The sequence below is a fragment of the Pelodiscus sinensis genome, chromosome 2 (assembly GCF_052426305.1).
Source record: "Pelodiscus sinensis isolate ZL-2025 chromosome 2, ASM5242630v1, whole genome shotgun sequence".
Lineage (NCBI taxonomy): Eukaryota > Metazoa > Chordata > Testudines > Trionychidae > Pelodiscus > Pelodiscus sinensis.
Window position 1 is genome coordinate 258473538 of NC_143053.1, and position 16655 is coordinate 258490192.

Here is a 16655-nt window from a genome sequence, read left to right on the forward strand (position 1 = left end):
ATGAAGAGGGAACAAAGTATCTGTTGTACTATTAGGGGAAGATGAACCTCAAATTAGAGAAGGAAAAGACTTTCTAGGTCATCTGCTCCATGTCCCTCAAAGCCAGCACAGAATCATGCCACACAATACACTGAATGGCCAGCCCCCTAAACCCATCAACCCACCCAACATTCAAACTGCCTGGTGATGTCTTCCAGAACACCTAATTCTGTAATGTTCAAACTTCTGCTATCCAGATAGACAGTTAAGGTAAATGCTCACACAACCATTACTCTTCCACACTGGTGCTGCAAATAGCTACTGGGAATTACCTGCATGCACTCAAGTTTCCTTCACTGTGTTAGGTGAATTGACTGGTGGAGGACAAATGTGGAATAGCTTGAAAGAACTTGAAATGATCTGTACTGAGGAGGGATGAAAAAACTGCCCAAAGGAGTTAACCGGTTAAATGATTTGTTTAACCAGTTAATCGCCGGCCCTGGGTAGGGGGCTGCTCCAGCCCATCAGCCTGCCTGGGGTGGGGTCCTGCCAGCCAGGCCTCTGCAGATGTGGGAGGGCTGCTCCTGTCAGTTGGGCAACTCCCACCAGCCAGGCCCTTTGGTTAACTAGTAAGTATGCCAGTAAGGCTAATGCTTATCAGACAACTGTTCAACCTTTCACATCCCTATTCCCCTCACCCCCCACGTGCATGATCAGAGGGAAAAGGATTAGCTTTACTTTGCGGTTCCAGTCTACATTCTCAGTACAGAACCGCAAAGACGGTCAGTGACTGGGCACTGAGACTTCCTGCTATAAGTACTGTCAGTCACGAGGTGGGGTACCGGAACAGTCTGTAGATTTAGCAATGGGGAGGTAAAAGGAAGAATAGGCTCAGGTGGCATTCGGCATGCAAGTATGCAGGGATTGTAAAACAGTACGAAATAGTTGTAAATTTCACTAAGGAATAGAAGAGCAGGCTGTATTTGAGCACTACAGTGGCAGTACGTGTGTTCCCTTTGAACACCACCACCACAGGTGACAGACTTAAGATTGCGTGAACATTGTATTTCCTGAAACAAAATTTCCTGGCTTTCTGAAGTCTAAGTGTTGCTTAGCTCAACATTCTGGAAGGGCTTAAGCTATCACCATTAAAAGTTTCTTCCCCATTTAATTTCCTAATTTGATTGTACAAGAAATGGTTGTTGGTAGGAGTGAGTGTCCTGTAAAAGCAGTTTAGTTCTCACCAAGCTTGCAGCAGATAAGCTACTACGGCTAAGGAATAATCACAAGACCAAGCTTTTATGTAGGGCTTTTAAAATCAGTAAATCTCAAAGAACTGTAGATCATTACCCCGCTTTACAGATGGGAAACTGAGCACAGAGGGGTGAAGTGACATGCCCCAGGTGATCAGGTCAGTGGCACACCTAGAAATAGTCTCAGTCCAGAGGCCTTGCAACTAGGCTACACAATTGCTACATGACCCAGTGATGCCCTCTATGTTTTGTTATAATAGAATGGGGATAATAGCCATGCTTGGAAATATTTGCAGTGTTTTGCTCTTACGGGCCCTGTCAGTAGCTATCTAATCCATGATCTATATCCCAAAACTTTAATGCAATTTTATTACATGTGCTTTACAGTAACTTAAGCATGACAGAAGAATGTTGCTTCCCACCCCGCCATACCTCCTGCCCCATCAATCCTCAACACAACTGTCCCAACATTCTCAGCTATCCCTTTCCATCTCATTAAGCTATTAAACTCTAAAAGCCTTAGCCAGGGATGGGCAATAGTTTTTGAAGGAGGGCTACTTCAAAAAGTTTTGAAGTAGTCACAGGCCTCGGGTGGAAGGGGTGGGACCTTTAAATAGCAGGAGTTGGAAGGACTCACCCCTCTCTTGCAACTCCCAGGCATCATGTTAGTGGGGGGCGGGAACTGTGAGCCCTTTCAACCCCTGCTATTTAAAGGGCTCATTGCTCCTGGCCGCGCTGCTTGTGCATTGCCTGGGAGCTGGGGACGCGTGAGCCCTTTAAAAAGAAGCAGCTGAAAACGCTCGCGCATCCCGGCTCCCAGGCAACACGTTATGGGGTGGGGCCAGGAACTGCCCTGCGGGCCAGTTAAAAGAGCTAAGTGGACCAGAGCTGGCCCGCTGACAGGCTCTTGCCCACCCCTGGTCTTAGCGACTACAGTATAAATCTGAGAAAGAGAAGCAAATTCTTCTTCAGATAATATTTTAATTCAATATTGATGCAAAAGACAAAACTCACTCCACTCACGGATGGAAAATCTTAAGAGGGAACGCAGCTCTGAATGCAAGCTCTTCAGGGCAGGGACCATGCTCTGTGTTGCATCTAGCACTATTATAATAGATGTGTGTTACAACAGTGCCCAGAGGCCCTGATAGAATTAGAACGCTTCTGCCCTAGGCACTATACAAACACATGAATCCATGGCCTTTGCCTCAAAGAGCTTTCAAACGTGTACGCTTAAAACTTATTTTTCTTACAGATACGTGAAGTGAATACTTGAAATAAGCCTATATGTCAACATTAAATGTTTGATTTCTCAAAAGCATTACAGCAGCGCTGGGGCTGGAGGAGAGATATGAAGAATGAATATGACTAGGGCCTTACAGATCAGTTCAGCGTGGGAAAAGACAAAGATGTCTCCCATGTAACTGATCTCAAATCACAAGGATAGTAGCGTAGACATCAAAAATTAAAGGAAAAGAGAGAGGATTTCAGTGGACTGAGCAGGAGTTCAGCTTTGGACACCTTACGTTTAAATGTCAAACATGCTGTGATATGGGATTAGCTAGAGGGAAGCTAAGAGTGGAAAGTCAGACCTGTGAATCATTGGTGTAAAAATGGCAGTTAAAAGAATGTGAGCAGATGGGATTACTCATGAGATAGGCTGAAAAGAGAAAAAGGGGCAAGGACTGATTCCTGTGGGAATTAGCTTAGATGTCAGGGTTGAAGGAGACGAGCAGGTGGGGCCACTATTGTTCAGGATGGGGAAAATTGAGATTGCCAGCTGACTGTAAGTAAAGAAATTGAAAAAACGCAGGCAACTTATTTTCTATTGAGAAATAACGTAAAGGTCACATGACAAGGAAAGCCTTACGACAGGAGATCTTTGGCTGCTCTCAGCCCCCAGCCTTTTTTCTCCGTCAGGATCACTTCAACATCTGCATGCTGTTTCCTCTGGAACCGCCTGTTGGAACAGTAGTCCCCATTTGGGCACCTGGAAGAACTAAGTAGAGGAAACAGAACAATCAGCTCCCACTGGGTTGGTAGTGACAACAGAAGCAGCTTGGGAAATAGCTGGGAAACAGACATGAAACAATCAATAATAAATTCAGTGCAAAACCACAAACATATTTCACTCTAAGTGTAACCACCTGCTAATCAATGTTCAATTTTGAACAATTTATACTTAGACAAAGGTATTTTTAGAAGAGCAGTTACAGTGCTTAGAATAAACTGGCCTCTCCCCTGTATATTTTTATATGGCTTCTTCCAGGGAGATACTCCCTTCCCTAGAGTCTAGAGCTTAGGCTCAGCAGAGATCCAGGGTCTTAGATGCTACAGGATCTGTATCAGTCACCCTCTTCTTCCATGGTAACACTCGTGTCTCCACTTCTCAGGGGGGCAAATCTGATTGCCAGTCGGTGTCACTGAATTCCTTTTGTCCAATTCTTTGGCTGCTGCCAACTGAAAACATGGAGTAGCCATTGTCTTAGCCCTCCTGCCTCTTTCTTCTGAGCAAGAGGACTCAAGATAAAGGGAGAGGAAAGAGCCTGATAAAAGCCTAGTGAGCAAAGAGAGGTAGGCAAAAGAGGAAAACATTGCAGAACAAAACAGCTGCATAGAAAACTATTCCTCCTCCATTCCTGGGCTGCACTGCATTGAGCCTCCTGTGCAGGCACCTTAGTGCTTTGGTATTAGGCCAAGACAAGTATGAGACGACTATGTTCACTCGCAAGCCCTACGTTAGGATTTAAATTCTAATCTCCAAAAGAGAAAGGAACATGTCTGAACAGTTCGCTGCACATGACAACACAAAGACAACTTGGTGTCTCTGGACTCTCAGTGTCGGCGGAAAGCGCAGCTGTGACATCTCACCAAAACGGACTTACCATTCTATCATGAGCAGACGATTGAGACAATCTTCGCCACATGCCACATCCCCTTGCGCTCTCTCTTCTTTGGAAAGTGGAGGGCACTCACACAGCATTCGCTTGATATCACGGTGGGATTTGTTCTTTTTCCTGTGGAGAGGGTAAGTCAGCATTACGGCATTCCCAAACTGACAAAAAATCACTCCAGCTAAAATTAAATCATGATCTTTATCAGCAGTCCCTACTGGACTACAATTGATTTACTACTTGGAAATCACTGTTCAGCTATTCAACTTGCCTCACAAAAGGCGCAAGAGCAGTCCAAAGCATTGTGTTTTGGTGAATTCATGACCTGATGCGATCATCATTCAGAAAAGACTGCCAATATGTTAATTAAATTTATGTATTTTCTACCTCTTTCTATTGCGCATAATCCGATTTTAATTTCATTGCAGCTACACTCCGGGTAATGGGAAAACACTAGCTTAAATTTTTCAGTGCAGGGAAAAAGAAATTTTCAAAGGAACAAATCTTAAAGCCTTTATAGAAATTAGCCTGAGGTAGGCTGACAAATGATAGAAGGAGATCATTCTTAACTGCCACATTTATGGAGATGTGCAGGGAAACCTTCAGAAGTACTGTATCTGTGGGGCTTTTTTTTGGGGGGGGAGGGAGGGTGAGAAATGTTTTCTGCCCCAGGTTCATGCTCTCATTCAGCACCCTAAAGAACCAGAGAGCAGTACTGAATCAAATGTGTGTTTCTTGCATCACAGTACAAGATACACAGCTTGTAGGGCACTAATCATAAGGGATTTCATAGACGGGGGGGGGGGGGGGGGGAAGGAAACGCTTTTTTTCGGGTCCTGAAAGGATAAGATTTAAACAGAACTTAGCTGAAGAATTCAAACCTATGAAGTACATGATCAAGTCTCACTTATTACCTCATCTTATCACGTGAGAACAAGGAATCACTTGAAGAAAGTGAAGGCCATTACATTTAAAAGAAATTGAGTATTATTTTACAGATCTTACTGAGTTAAACACCATAGCTGAATTTCAAAAGGGCAAAATTATTAATATTTGCATATAGCATACATTAACTATAATCAAAATCGCATTCAGAGTTTAAGTTCATTGCCACGAGGGTAAAGATAGTACTTTTATACCCATTCCTTTACAGAGCTAGACAACTGTGTAGGTACGTTTCTGAGAGGCGAAGTTGTCTTACTCTGAAGCGTCATGTTATTAGCCATTCCCAGGGCTTGGAAACCAGAATTTATGGTTCAATAATTAGATACAGTGAACCAGACATGTGAAAGGTTAACTAGTAAGCATCGCCCTAAACAGGTAATGCTTGTTTTGGTTAACTGGTAACCGGTGGGGGCTAGAGCACTCCTCGCTTGCAACGAGAAGGGGATTGCTTCAGCTCCACAGGGGGTGCTCTTCAGACAGGGGCTGTTTTCATCCAGATCCCACTTAGTCTGTTAACTGGTTAAATGTTAAGTCAACCTAACACTTAACCAGTTCACTAATAAACCAGGATTTTATATCCCTAGAGTAAAATAAATCAAATATTCCTACACAACAACAAATCAAAGAGTTTGCAGTTAGTTATCTTTTAAAATTTCAGATTGTAATTCTGGGAGTGTTAAAATACCATCTAACATGTTCTTTATTTACAAATGACTATATATGTAGCCGGAGCATTTAAAGCTCATACAGATGGTGCATAACTTCTATTCCTGCAATCAAGATATCCATTAACTTGTCTTGAGAAAGTGATCTGTTGCCTGGGCCTATAGGCAAATGGATATGATAAGCCCTGAAGTGAAGCTACTATATACTCCAGGCTCTTGTATGCTCACGTGAACTTCAGAGAAATGGTGTATTTTTTTTATTTTTCTGTTTTAATATAAAGAGCACGCGCTTCAGAGGGGTAGCTGAATTAGTCTAACTGGAAAACCTTAAAAAACAATGAATAGCCTAGCAGCATCTTAAAGACTAAAAAAATGTAGATGGTATCACGAGCTTTTGTGGGCACAGCCCACCTCTTCAGACGAGAAAGTGCCCACGAAAGCTCATGATACCATCTACATTTTTTTTAGTCTTTAAGGTGCTGCTAGACTATTTGTTGTTTTTTAAGTTCTTCCAAAAAAAGAAAGCCATTTTTACAAACATCTTGGGTACATGGACACATATGACAATAAGTGATAATTAGTTTGGACTAGAGAAGCCCCAAACATACCGTATATTCCGGCGTACAAGACGACCTCTGAAGTTAAAAAACATCCCCCAAACATCGGGGGTCGTCTTGTACGCCGGATGCCCCGCCGCCGGAGCCCCTCCGCGGCTTTGAAAGCCTCGGGGGAAGCCGGCGACGGGGCATCCCAGGCGCGCATGGGCTGCCCCCCCGCCGGAGCCCCTCCGCTCCTGGCAGCTTTGCTCCCGGTGCCTCTGGTCTGCTGGGGACCATCTCCAGCAGACCAGGGACACCGGGAGCAAAGGAGGCGGAGGGGCGCTGGGGTATAAGATGAAACCCTATCTTTTAATTAAAAAGATAGGGGGTCGTCTTATACGCCCAGTCGCCCTATACGCCGGAAAATACGGTACCCAAGGTTCTCAATATTCAGTGTATTGGTCTACTGAACAGCAAAGAACTTTTTTTAAAGCACTCAATGGGAAAATTAAACCAGCAAACCCAATTAATATTGGCAGGAGCTGATTTCCTGTTGCTCCTCCACTTGGATACATTTTGCTCTTAGATATTTCTATGGATTGCCAATGAATCAACAATTCAGCTGATCCCAGGAGCATACTGGCAATCAAAATAGGCCCAGAAAAATGGGTTGAGAACAGCCCTCCCCATGATGTCACCCCTGTGTGCCCCTCAAGCCCCGCCCCTACGTCATGTCTGGCACACGGTGCAAGCGGCAGGTCGGGCTCTACGTGCCGCATACAGCACGGACACAGAGCCGCGCCAAGTGATGGGCAATGGCATGCAGACACGACGGCCCACGAGGAAATTCCCAGTATCCTGCCGGGCCAGTCCGTCCCTGGCTGATCTATACCTTTCTCTCTCTCCATACCACCTTCCCCCCATGGCTAATCTTCCTTGTGAAAAGCTCTCTTACATAGTGGAAAGGTGATATTCTCTCTCTCTCATATATCACTCTATGACTGCTTAGAGAAGGGCTGATTGTGACTTCTTACTAAATGCCCAATCAAATGAGAAAGTGAAATGTAAACCATTATGAGCAAATAAAGTGAATCAATTAGTTACCTTTCTGTTAAATACACATTTTCTTCAATAAGGTCAAAGTAACAGGGCATTTTTCCTTGCTTGGCACACTCCTTCCAGCGTTGTGGGTCTCTGAAGTCTTCCATGATACACATTGGGCGAACCACTGCTGAACCTTGAGGCAAGGACTCCAACTGTTCCCCCTCCTCCTCCATTTTCACTTTCTTTCTCTCTCTTGGATCTCCATCACTCTCAGAGTCACTCTCTAATTCTTGCCTTCTTTTCTTTGGTGGGCCTCGCTCTTTCACATCATGTTTTTCCAAAATCTTTGCCTGCTCTTTTTTCTCATTTACCACTGTTGGTTCCTTTGCTGAATTACTGCTTATCTCATGTGCCTGCACAGAACCCTTTTCTTGATCACCAAGAGTGTGAAATTTACTTGACTGGATAGGAAAATGAGCTTTGCAATCATCATCCCAATTATCATCCTGTTCATACTCTTCATGGTCCTCTGTTAGGGAATCTGGTACCTGTCCTTGTATTCGTTCATAATTAATTCCAGAGGACCTACTACATGGCCTTGAGTCCCAATAGCCATTGCCTTGCCAGTAATTCTGAGAGCCACAATATGATCCTGGACCCTGCTGGCAGACATAACCTGAGTACATTCCATAACTGCTGTCAGGCTGCTGATATGTGCTACTGGGTTTCTCTGGTTGAGAGAAATCCCACCCCAGGCTACCTAAGTCCTCCGTTGAATGAAAACCATCCAATCTGGAGAAATCTCCTGTGCCAGACAGATTACTGAACCCAGCCTTTCCCTGCCTACTGTCTGGCTTGGAAGAATTTGTTTGGTGCCTAGATTTATTTTCGGCACTTTCATAGCTCTCAGAAAAACAAAATGGCTGCTCATCTTGCTGTCTGCTAAGTGGTCTAGCTACGGGCATCAATTCTTTCAATATTATTCTTTCATCTGGATTTGGCTGGCCATTAGAATTTGACGTTAGGTCAGTCTGACTTGTACTATCAACTCCATCACTCTGAGGCTGAGAAATATCAGGCTGGAGATCTTCAGTTTCCTTTCTACTAAGCTCAGTAGATGTTGCTGGACTCTTGTCCATTCCTCTAGAAGGAGAGCATTTGTTCTCAATGTGTGGACCATTTTTATTGGATGCATTCTCTGATCTTTCTTCATAGTATGGTTTGCTAGACTCTGGCCTATCATCATCCCAATGGTCAGAGTAACGTGCATTGCCTTGGCTGCTCCGAGATGAACAAGGGCTACTTTCTTCCATACTTAGAGTAGAATTCTTTGGAACCACCACAACTGACTGAAGACGGTTTCTTGGAACACTGTCATCTGAATCGGAATCCTCTGTATCACTTTCTTCACTGTCCTGATCACTCTCACTTTCTGCCGTATCAGAATAATCATCGTCATGAACAGAAATGAATTCAGAAGTATTGCCACTACTGTCACATGTGGCAGCCTGAGTTACAGTTTCTGTTTCTTCTGCAATCACAATGACATCGCAAGATGGAAACAAAGCATCTGAAAAACCTGAAACCATCAATGACTCATTTTCTTCATCCTTGCCAATTAAGACTTCTAGAGACTGATCCTTAAAATCATCAGGCCTGGTTCTTTCAACTAAGACTTCAGATCTTTCCTCAGCTGTCTCCTCTTTTGCTAGATGTTCTTCTGGAACTTGTAAATAATACGAATGCTCCTTTTTAAATGACTGTTTTCCTTTTTCTACATCAGGACCAATATGCTGGGCATCTAATTCAATTATCACCTCAGTTTCAGAAAGCTGCAAACATTCTTCATTTTTATTCTGCATGGCTCTATCCAATTCGGAAGCAAGATTTTCCTCTGGTTGTCGTGTAATGATTTCATTGTCTAATTTGATTTCCAGGGAGCATTCTTCTTGGGAAGAATCTCTGCTTGAATTATCTACTATAAGGCTCATCTCATGAGAGGGACTCCTATCATATAGTTCATCTTCACATGCAGACTTTGCTGAATTTTGATCCTCTGCGTTTTCATAATTGCATATAACTGTTTGTGGCTCTACATGAATGTCCATTAAAGTTTCTTGAGTAACCTTTGTATATGTGGGCTCAACTTCAATTTCAACTTCTGAATGATATAAAGAAGGACTAGTATCTGAAACATAGCAAAAGTCTGAATCTTTCGTTCTGTTACATGCAGTTGTTAGATCATCCAATTTTTTAACTAACATTTCAGAATGATCTATGTTCGTAACAGAAGATATATCATCATATTGTTCTGAAGGAACTGGAGTCTCTGTTTCTTTAAACAAATCGTTGAACTCAGACTGCATATGAGAATCATCTAAATCTTGTTCTTTAGATTTATATATACTTTGAAAACCATTAGATGGCAACACATAAAATGTATTACTCTTTATCTTCGGTGATACCTCTGATCTACTTAGACTATCATCAGAAGACATTGCAACATCCTCTATTTTGGAGGCACAGAAAGTTGCTAAGTCATCAGACCTACCCTCTGGGGACCCATTTATATTCAGTTCTAAGGGGCAATAAGTTCTTAATTGATCACGTTTTACCTTTATTAAACTTTCTGGTTCCTTAATACTGTCATGGCAATCATTTCCTATAAGTTCAGACTTCAAGTCAGGAGAACTCTCTTTTGACTCATCTAGCTTTTTAAAAGAAGGTGAATCATTTAATTGACTGAATGGAGAAACAGTGTATTCACTCTCAAACTTTTTTATAATAGTCATTCTTAACTCACTGCTTTTTAGACAAGATGTCTCTAACCCTAAAGAATTAGACTGCTGTTTGATTTCTTCAACTGATTCTGTACAACAGAAAGAACCTTTAGACTTATCAGACTTTGGTGCAGAAGTCTTTGTAGGGGTATACTTATAACGGGAAGAGTTCACATTACTATCAGGTTTAGAATGGGATGTCACCCTTCGATATCCCAGCTCATTCAGGGGAGAACACCTTTTTGATACATCACTTTCTGAAGTCCTTTTTGATTCTCTATCTGATTTTGAAGACTTCCCTCGCCTCTCTGTTTCAGCATAAGATGACTCTGTTTTGCTGTCCCGTTCTGATTTAGAGTACGAAGAAGTTCTAGAATCCCTGTAAGAGGAATGAGATGATGTACGCCTTGAGTCACTAGACCTAGAATGGGTCCTTCTATACTCATCTTCTGAATCAGAACTCTCTCTTGTCCTATTATCTGTGTGAGAACGAGAATATCTTGTCCTCTCTCTATAAGGGGAGCTTCTATGGTATCTTCGGTCAGATTCATAATAATAAGAGCGTTCTGATCGTGAATAGGATGAGCTTGTTCTAGAACCTCTGTCAGATCTAGACCGCGAATGAGACCTGCTCCGTCTTCTCTCCCGGTCTGACCTCGAACGGGAGGACATATACCTAGAGTCTCTCTCTGCTTTTGAGTAGCTAGAATGTTTTTCATCTCGGTCCAATTTAGACCTTGAGGAAGATTTCACCGAATCTTCACTTTTGAGAGAAGTTGAGCTCTTTTTTGGATCTCTTTCCTTTTCTGTGCTGGATATTTTTAATTCATGTGATCTCTGACTTGAAGAAGTCCTTATAGAATCTTCATCAGATTCAGAACCCAGCAACGTGGCATCAGCTTGAGAGAATTTCCTCCTAGAACCCTGCTTTTTGGAACACAGAGAAGCTCCTTTTGAGCTGTCAGAAATTTCTTCGTCCTTCCCAATATGGGACTCTTCCTGCTGTGAAGTTATTTCCATTTGCTCAGACATAATTTGAGCTGCATGTTCTTCCGAACTATTAGATGCAGGATCATGTTTAATGTCCAATTCTAAAGTTTCTTTCACTACTGCATTTGTTGGCTCCTTTGAAGTTTGGACTTCTGACTCTACAGGTGGTAGCAAAAGAGATGCCAATGTAACAGATACTGCTACTGGTGGTTGGGGCAAAGTTACTGCTGTTAGCAATGGGGCTGGTGGAAATGCTGTTTGAGAGTGTGGTGGAGATGGTGTCAATGGCAATTCTGCCGTTGTCACTTCTGCCGGTGCTAGAGCTTCTAGCGAGGGTGATAGTACTACAGCAGCTGGCAGTGGCTTTGCTGTTACGCTAAGCAGATGCTTCTTAAAATGGATCTTGCCCAATTCCACCTTAGGTTTTGGTGGTGAAGATTCTTCAGCTGAACTAGAAGTATCCCCAAGGTCCATTTTAATTTTGGGGGAGAAGTCAGTTGGAAGGGGTACAGCTGGGGAGTTGTGAGTTTCATTTTGTTTTTCACTTCCAAGAGCAGTCAGAAATCTGTTCTGCAAGGTTTTCTTTGTTAAACTAAAGCTGAAAGACACTTTCTGTCTTCCTTGTTCCTCAAGGTTAACCTTTGTTTTCGTGCCTTTGGGCAAAAAGCGGCTAGAAGCAACACCTTTGAACACTGGGCCTTTGACAAAACCAGCTTTCTGCACATTTTCAGGCTTGCCCTGCAATAAAAAAAAAAAAAAGTTGTTAAAGGCACAACTGAACTTTGCATACCACAGCAAACAATCCCTTAACTCGTACACTTTTAGTAATCATAAAATTTAAAAAGGGCAAGCTTGGCTGAAATCAGATATAGTATGGGCACACTAAAAACAGAACTGGGTGTGTGCTGTATAGAATCAATTATGCAGTAATTTTGAAGTTTGAACAAAACGCCTTTTAGGACAGAGACAGGATCCATGCAAAAATTTAGTCCATTTCTCTTAGTTTAATACATTAAATCTTTTACTTCTATTTCAGCAGTAGTACATCTCTCTGTTCTGACCTCAGAAAAACCGAATGGATCACAGAAACTATACTAGATTGCCAAGACTGTGTCCATTTGTTTTCACTTACTAGAAGACTTTGTATTGTGATTAGGGATATCGGGTAACTGAATAGTCGTGTAACCTCATGAATTCTTATCGGTTACACAAGTATTCAATAGTCCCTGGGGTCAGGGCTGGAAGCCAGTGTGCTCCAGCCCCAATCCCGGGGAGCCCCCTGACACCTCACCCTGTCAGCAGTGCCAGGAGCCAGGCGGGAGCTAGCCCGCAAGGGGAGCCTGTTTAAAAACCAGCTCCCCTCGCAGACTGGCTGCCTGCCGCCCCAGAGAGGCGGCAACGTGGTGCTTTTAAGCCAGCTCCCCCCGGAAACATCTCCTGTTTCTCCCCACAGACAGAGGCTGCTTCACATCCAATGGAGCAGCCTCTGTCCGTGGCGAGCCTGGGCCTGCCACAGGCAGAGGCTGCTTCATGGCAGACCTTTCATGCCTGCTCCGCCTTTGATAGAGGCAGCAATGCAGGAGGGTGGCACCACAGAGCCAATGCTGGGGGAAACCAGCTTTTAAGATACAGAGGCGGCCGGGGGGGGGGGGGGGGGGGGAGGAGAGATGCGGTAGTTGACAAGATTAACTGATAAATTTAGGTTCAAAGCAGGTCAAATTGCAAGTGACATTTCTAATAAACCTCACAAAATGTAGTTCTCCGGTGAGCTTACACCATGCATTGGTAACTTCTAATGAATTGAGTGTTAGCAAATAAAATTACTCGGAGATAATCTCAATCAATCATTCACTCTGTTATCACCTCCAGACCAGTCTACTATAATAATGCATTTGGATCTAACCCTGTACAATACAACTGGGGATTCTGGATAAAACCCAAATAAGATGCTCAAGTTTCTCCACTAATTCCATTGATTTTCAGATGCAGTGTGGCAAGAACTCACTGGATTGTCTGGGACCTGGTTATCTGAGTGACCTTCTCTGTCTCATATAAAATTGGGATGCTCTTGTGATGGAAGTGAAATAGAACTTAGAGACTGGCAAAGTTCTACTGATAAAGGGCCTTTATCAATGTATCCAAACCTGAAATCAGCAGCATTCAGTGCACGAACCAAAGTGTGCTTATTTGATCTGATTTTTGGACAGTCTTTTTAATCTTAGGGTTTATCTACACACAACTGTACACTTTAACTGTACTGGTATACTAACAGTACAACTCCCTACGTGGATGCAACTACACTAGTACAAAGAGGGGTTTATGCTAATATAGCTTACTCCATAACTATTCCATGAACATTATCTCACTTAGGCAACAGCAATTGTTCCTTGCACTCCATTATGAATCACTTGTGTTCTTTGTTACTGTTTAACTTTTGCAAAACCAGGGACTAGTTGCTAAGGATAGAGGCACTATGGTAAATAATTAAACCGACTTCAGCAAAACTGAAACACCATCACATTCCACCTCTTTTCTAGGAAAACTGGCTACTCTGTACAAGTATAAAATAGCCTCCATAGTCTTTTTACAAATACCAAAAACAGTAGGTTTAAGTTAAAGATGATGACCTAGATCTTCAGACACTACTAGTAACGTTGAGTGCCCAACCTGAGCCAAAAGGAGGTGCTTGATTTTCAGGAAAGGTAGAACACACACGAATTTGAGCATCCAAAACTGGAGACCCAACATCACATTAGCTCACTTTTGAAAATTTAGGTCCCCATGCCTGTTCAAGTGTAAGATTCAATAGTAGAGCATAAGCGTCTCATGATCATCTCTGGAAAGAGTACTTCAACGAAGACATATAGAAAACGTTAGTAGATTTGTTTCTTAGGCCAAGTCTAAACTCAGAGGAAACATCAAAGCAAGATGCGTAACTCCAGCTGTGTTAATTAGTCAACACGCCTTGTTTTGTGTTTCTCTGCCATCTCCCACAGTGGGAGGCGGACGGGAGCATGAAAAGTGAATTCACCCTATGAATAATTTCAAACCACTATTTTGTTTCCTCAATTCTGACAAAGTCCCAAACTGTCAGCTCCTGTTCTGTGAGGATTCCCAGGATGTGGTATGCTAATGACATCACAGTAATGTACCTACACCAGCGTATAGCATTAGCTTACAAAGGGTCCGGCAAACAGTTTAGTTTTTTATTCGTTGTTTAAGAGTTTAGTGAGTCTGCTTACTTTTTAAACGCTGCATATCAAATCATTCACAGAGTTATTCTTAAGTTACTTAATATCCCCATGAAACAAGCAGATATTTTCAAAGTTTTCCCCGCAATGGTTGTATTTCATGTTGCACTGTACATGTAGGACTTCTGCTTTTTCTGTCTGGAACTGCCTCCATTTTGTTTCTTGTTACAGTTGTATTGGATATCTGGATCCTACCAGTAAAAGTAGGGACAATTTAAAATAGAACAATTCTGGATTCTTCAAGGACTGAACAGTCTGTGAATATTCATAGAATGGTAGAATTGGAAGGAACCTTAAGAGGTCATCAATTCCAGTCCCAAGTACACAAGGCAGGACCAAGCACCAGCTAGACCAGTGGTCTCCCACCTTTTTACACCCAAGATCACTTCTTAAATGATAGACCAAGCCAAGATCTACCGCCCCGCCCCTTCCTTGAAGCCCTGCACTTTCTATTCTCCTCCTCTCCGTCACTTGCTATCCCCAATCCTTATACTGCTGCTTTAAAAAAAAAATTCTTCAGTAGGAAGAGGTTTTTCCAACATTTGGCCTGTCTAGACCAGACCAAATGTCAGAAAAAAAAAACCCTTCTTTTGGAAGCCCCCTTATTCCTGGGGAAAGAGGAATATAGGGGTGACCGAAAGAGCCTGTTTGCTCTTCCCCTAAAAAAGCAGAAGAACAAACGCAACCCTGGATGCAGAAGAGTTTTTCTGGGATATCTCCAGAATCCTGAAAAACTCCTGCAGTCTAGCCGGACCCTCACTGGGTTGAGACAGGATGTGTAGTCTCTGGGGTGGGAATGAGGGATTTGGGTGTGGGAAGGGGTGAGCAGTGCAAGCTCTGGGAGGAAATCTGGATGCAGGAGGAGGTGGAGAAGGGGACACCGGCTAGGGGAGGGGGCTCCAGGCCGGGCAGTGTTGGGGTACTAAGCAAGCCACGGGCTTATGGATGTGAGGGTGCAGGAATTTGGGTTGGGGTATGGGAGGGGCTCGGGCAGGTTTGATAGGCTCAGATCTAGGGTATGGGGAAGGGAGAATGCAGAAGTGGTTGTGGCCAGATGGGGGCTTGGCCTCAATTGGGGGTTTGTTGGCCAGGCTTCATTTTTAAATAAAATACTATGTTAAACACAAAAAGTTTCTGCATTGTCTTTCTTTATGAGAATGGCAGGGAACCTGCCTTGAGTCAGTGGTCACTGACTCATAGAAAAGTCATTCGGGAGCAGGGGACACAGTACTGGGGAGGGATGCTAGTGGGTTCTGGGGCAGGGAACAGGGTGCCAGTGGGGGCAGGAGAGAGGGGGCAGGGTGCCAGAAGGACAGGTTTCTGCAGAGGGGAGCAGGGGGACAGGTTTCTGCAGAGGGGAAGGCAGGAGGGGACAGGTTTCTGCACTAGGGGACAGGGTGTCAGAGGGAACTTGTTTCTGAAGGGGGGGTAGGTTTCTGCGGGGGGGGGGGCGGGAAACAAGGTTCAGGGCAGGGAGTTCCCTACACCAGCCACGGAGGGAAGCCTCTGACCCACGCTCCCTCCGGGCTGAGCGCAGGGCAGCCGGGCTGGAGCGAAGAGAAGCCCCTTCTCTTTGCTCCAGCCCAGCTGCCCTGCGCTCAGCCCAGGAAGCTTGCTCCAGCACAGCTGGAGCCAGGCGCAGCCTCCCTGGGCTGAGCACAGGGCAGCCGGGCTGGAACAAAGAGAAATGGCTGCCTGGCCAGCTGGCCATGGTGCTCGCCATGGCGCTCAGCCAAGGTGCATCATGCTCCACGTGGGCTGGTGCAGAGGGGAAGCTGCCTGGTCAGTGGGATGTGGCGTTCAGCCTGGAGGAGGCTGAACCGCGCTCCAGCTCATCGGGCGGCTTCTCCTCTGTGCCTGCCCTCTACGTGGGCAGGCACAGAGGAGAAGCCGCCTGATCAGCTGTAGCATGGGGCAGCCTCTTTCAGCTCAAAGCCACAGCCAGCTGGCCAGGGTGTTTCAGCCCTCCCCACCTCTCAGCTCCCACCATTCCACGCAGCTACTCACCTGTGCTGTTGCTCGGTGAGTAGCTGCTCCTCAAATGAGGAAATCAAAATTAAATGTACTGCGCAGGTGCACAGTTCAGAGAGGGCTCAAGAGCAACTCTTGGAGCCCCTGAGATCTACCGGTAGATCGTAATCTATCGTTTGGTGACCACGGAGCTAGACCATCTCTGACAGGTGTTTTGTCTCGCCTGCTCTTAAAATATTTCCAAAGTTTTTCTTAATGTCCAACCTAAACGTCCCTTGTTGCAATTGAAGCCCATTGCTTCTTGTCCTATCATTAGGAGTTAAGAATAATACTTTTTTCTCCCT

At 44.1% G+C, this 16655-nt stretch overlaps 1 protein-coding gene across 4 annotated transcripts in view; it reads right to left on the bottom strand.

Annotated features, from left to right (window-relative positions):
- Window positions 1–16655, bottom strand: part of SETD2 (SET domain containing 2, histone lysine methyltransferase) — a 134576-nt gene that overhangs the window by 91510 nt on the left and 26411 nt on the right. For all 4 annotated transcript variants that reach the window (XM_075922983.2, XM_075922982.2, XM_075922985.2 and 1 more), the window contains exons 3-5: window positions 7380–11827; window positions 4118–4249; window positions 3103–3231 (exon numbers count right to left, since the gene is read on the bottom strand). In XM_075922983.2, coding sequence (XP_075779098.2) covers window positions 3103–3231; window positions 4118–4249; window positions 7380–11827 — 4709 coding nt within the window. The remainder of the gene's footprint in view (window positions 1–3102; window positions 3232–4117; window positions 4250–7379; window positions 11828–16655) is intronic.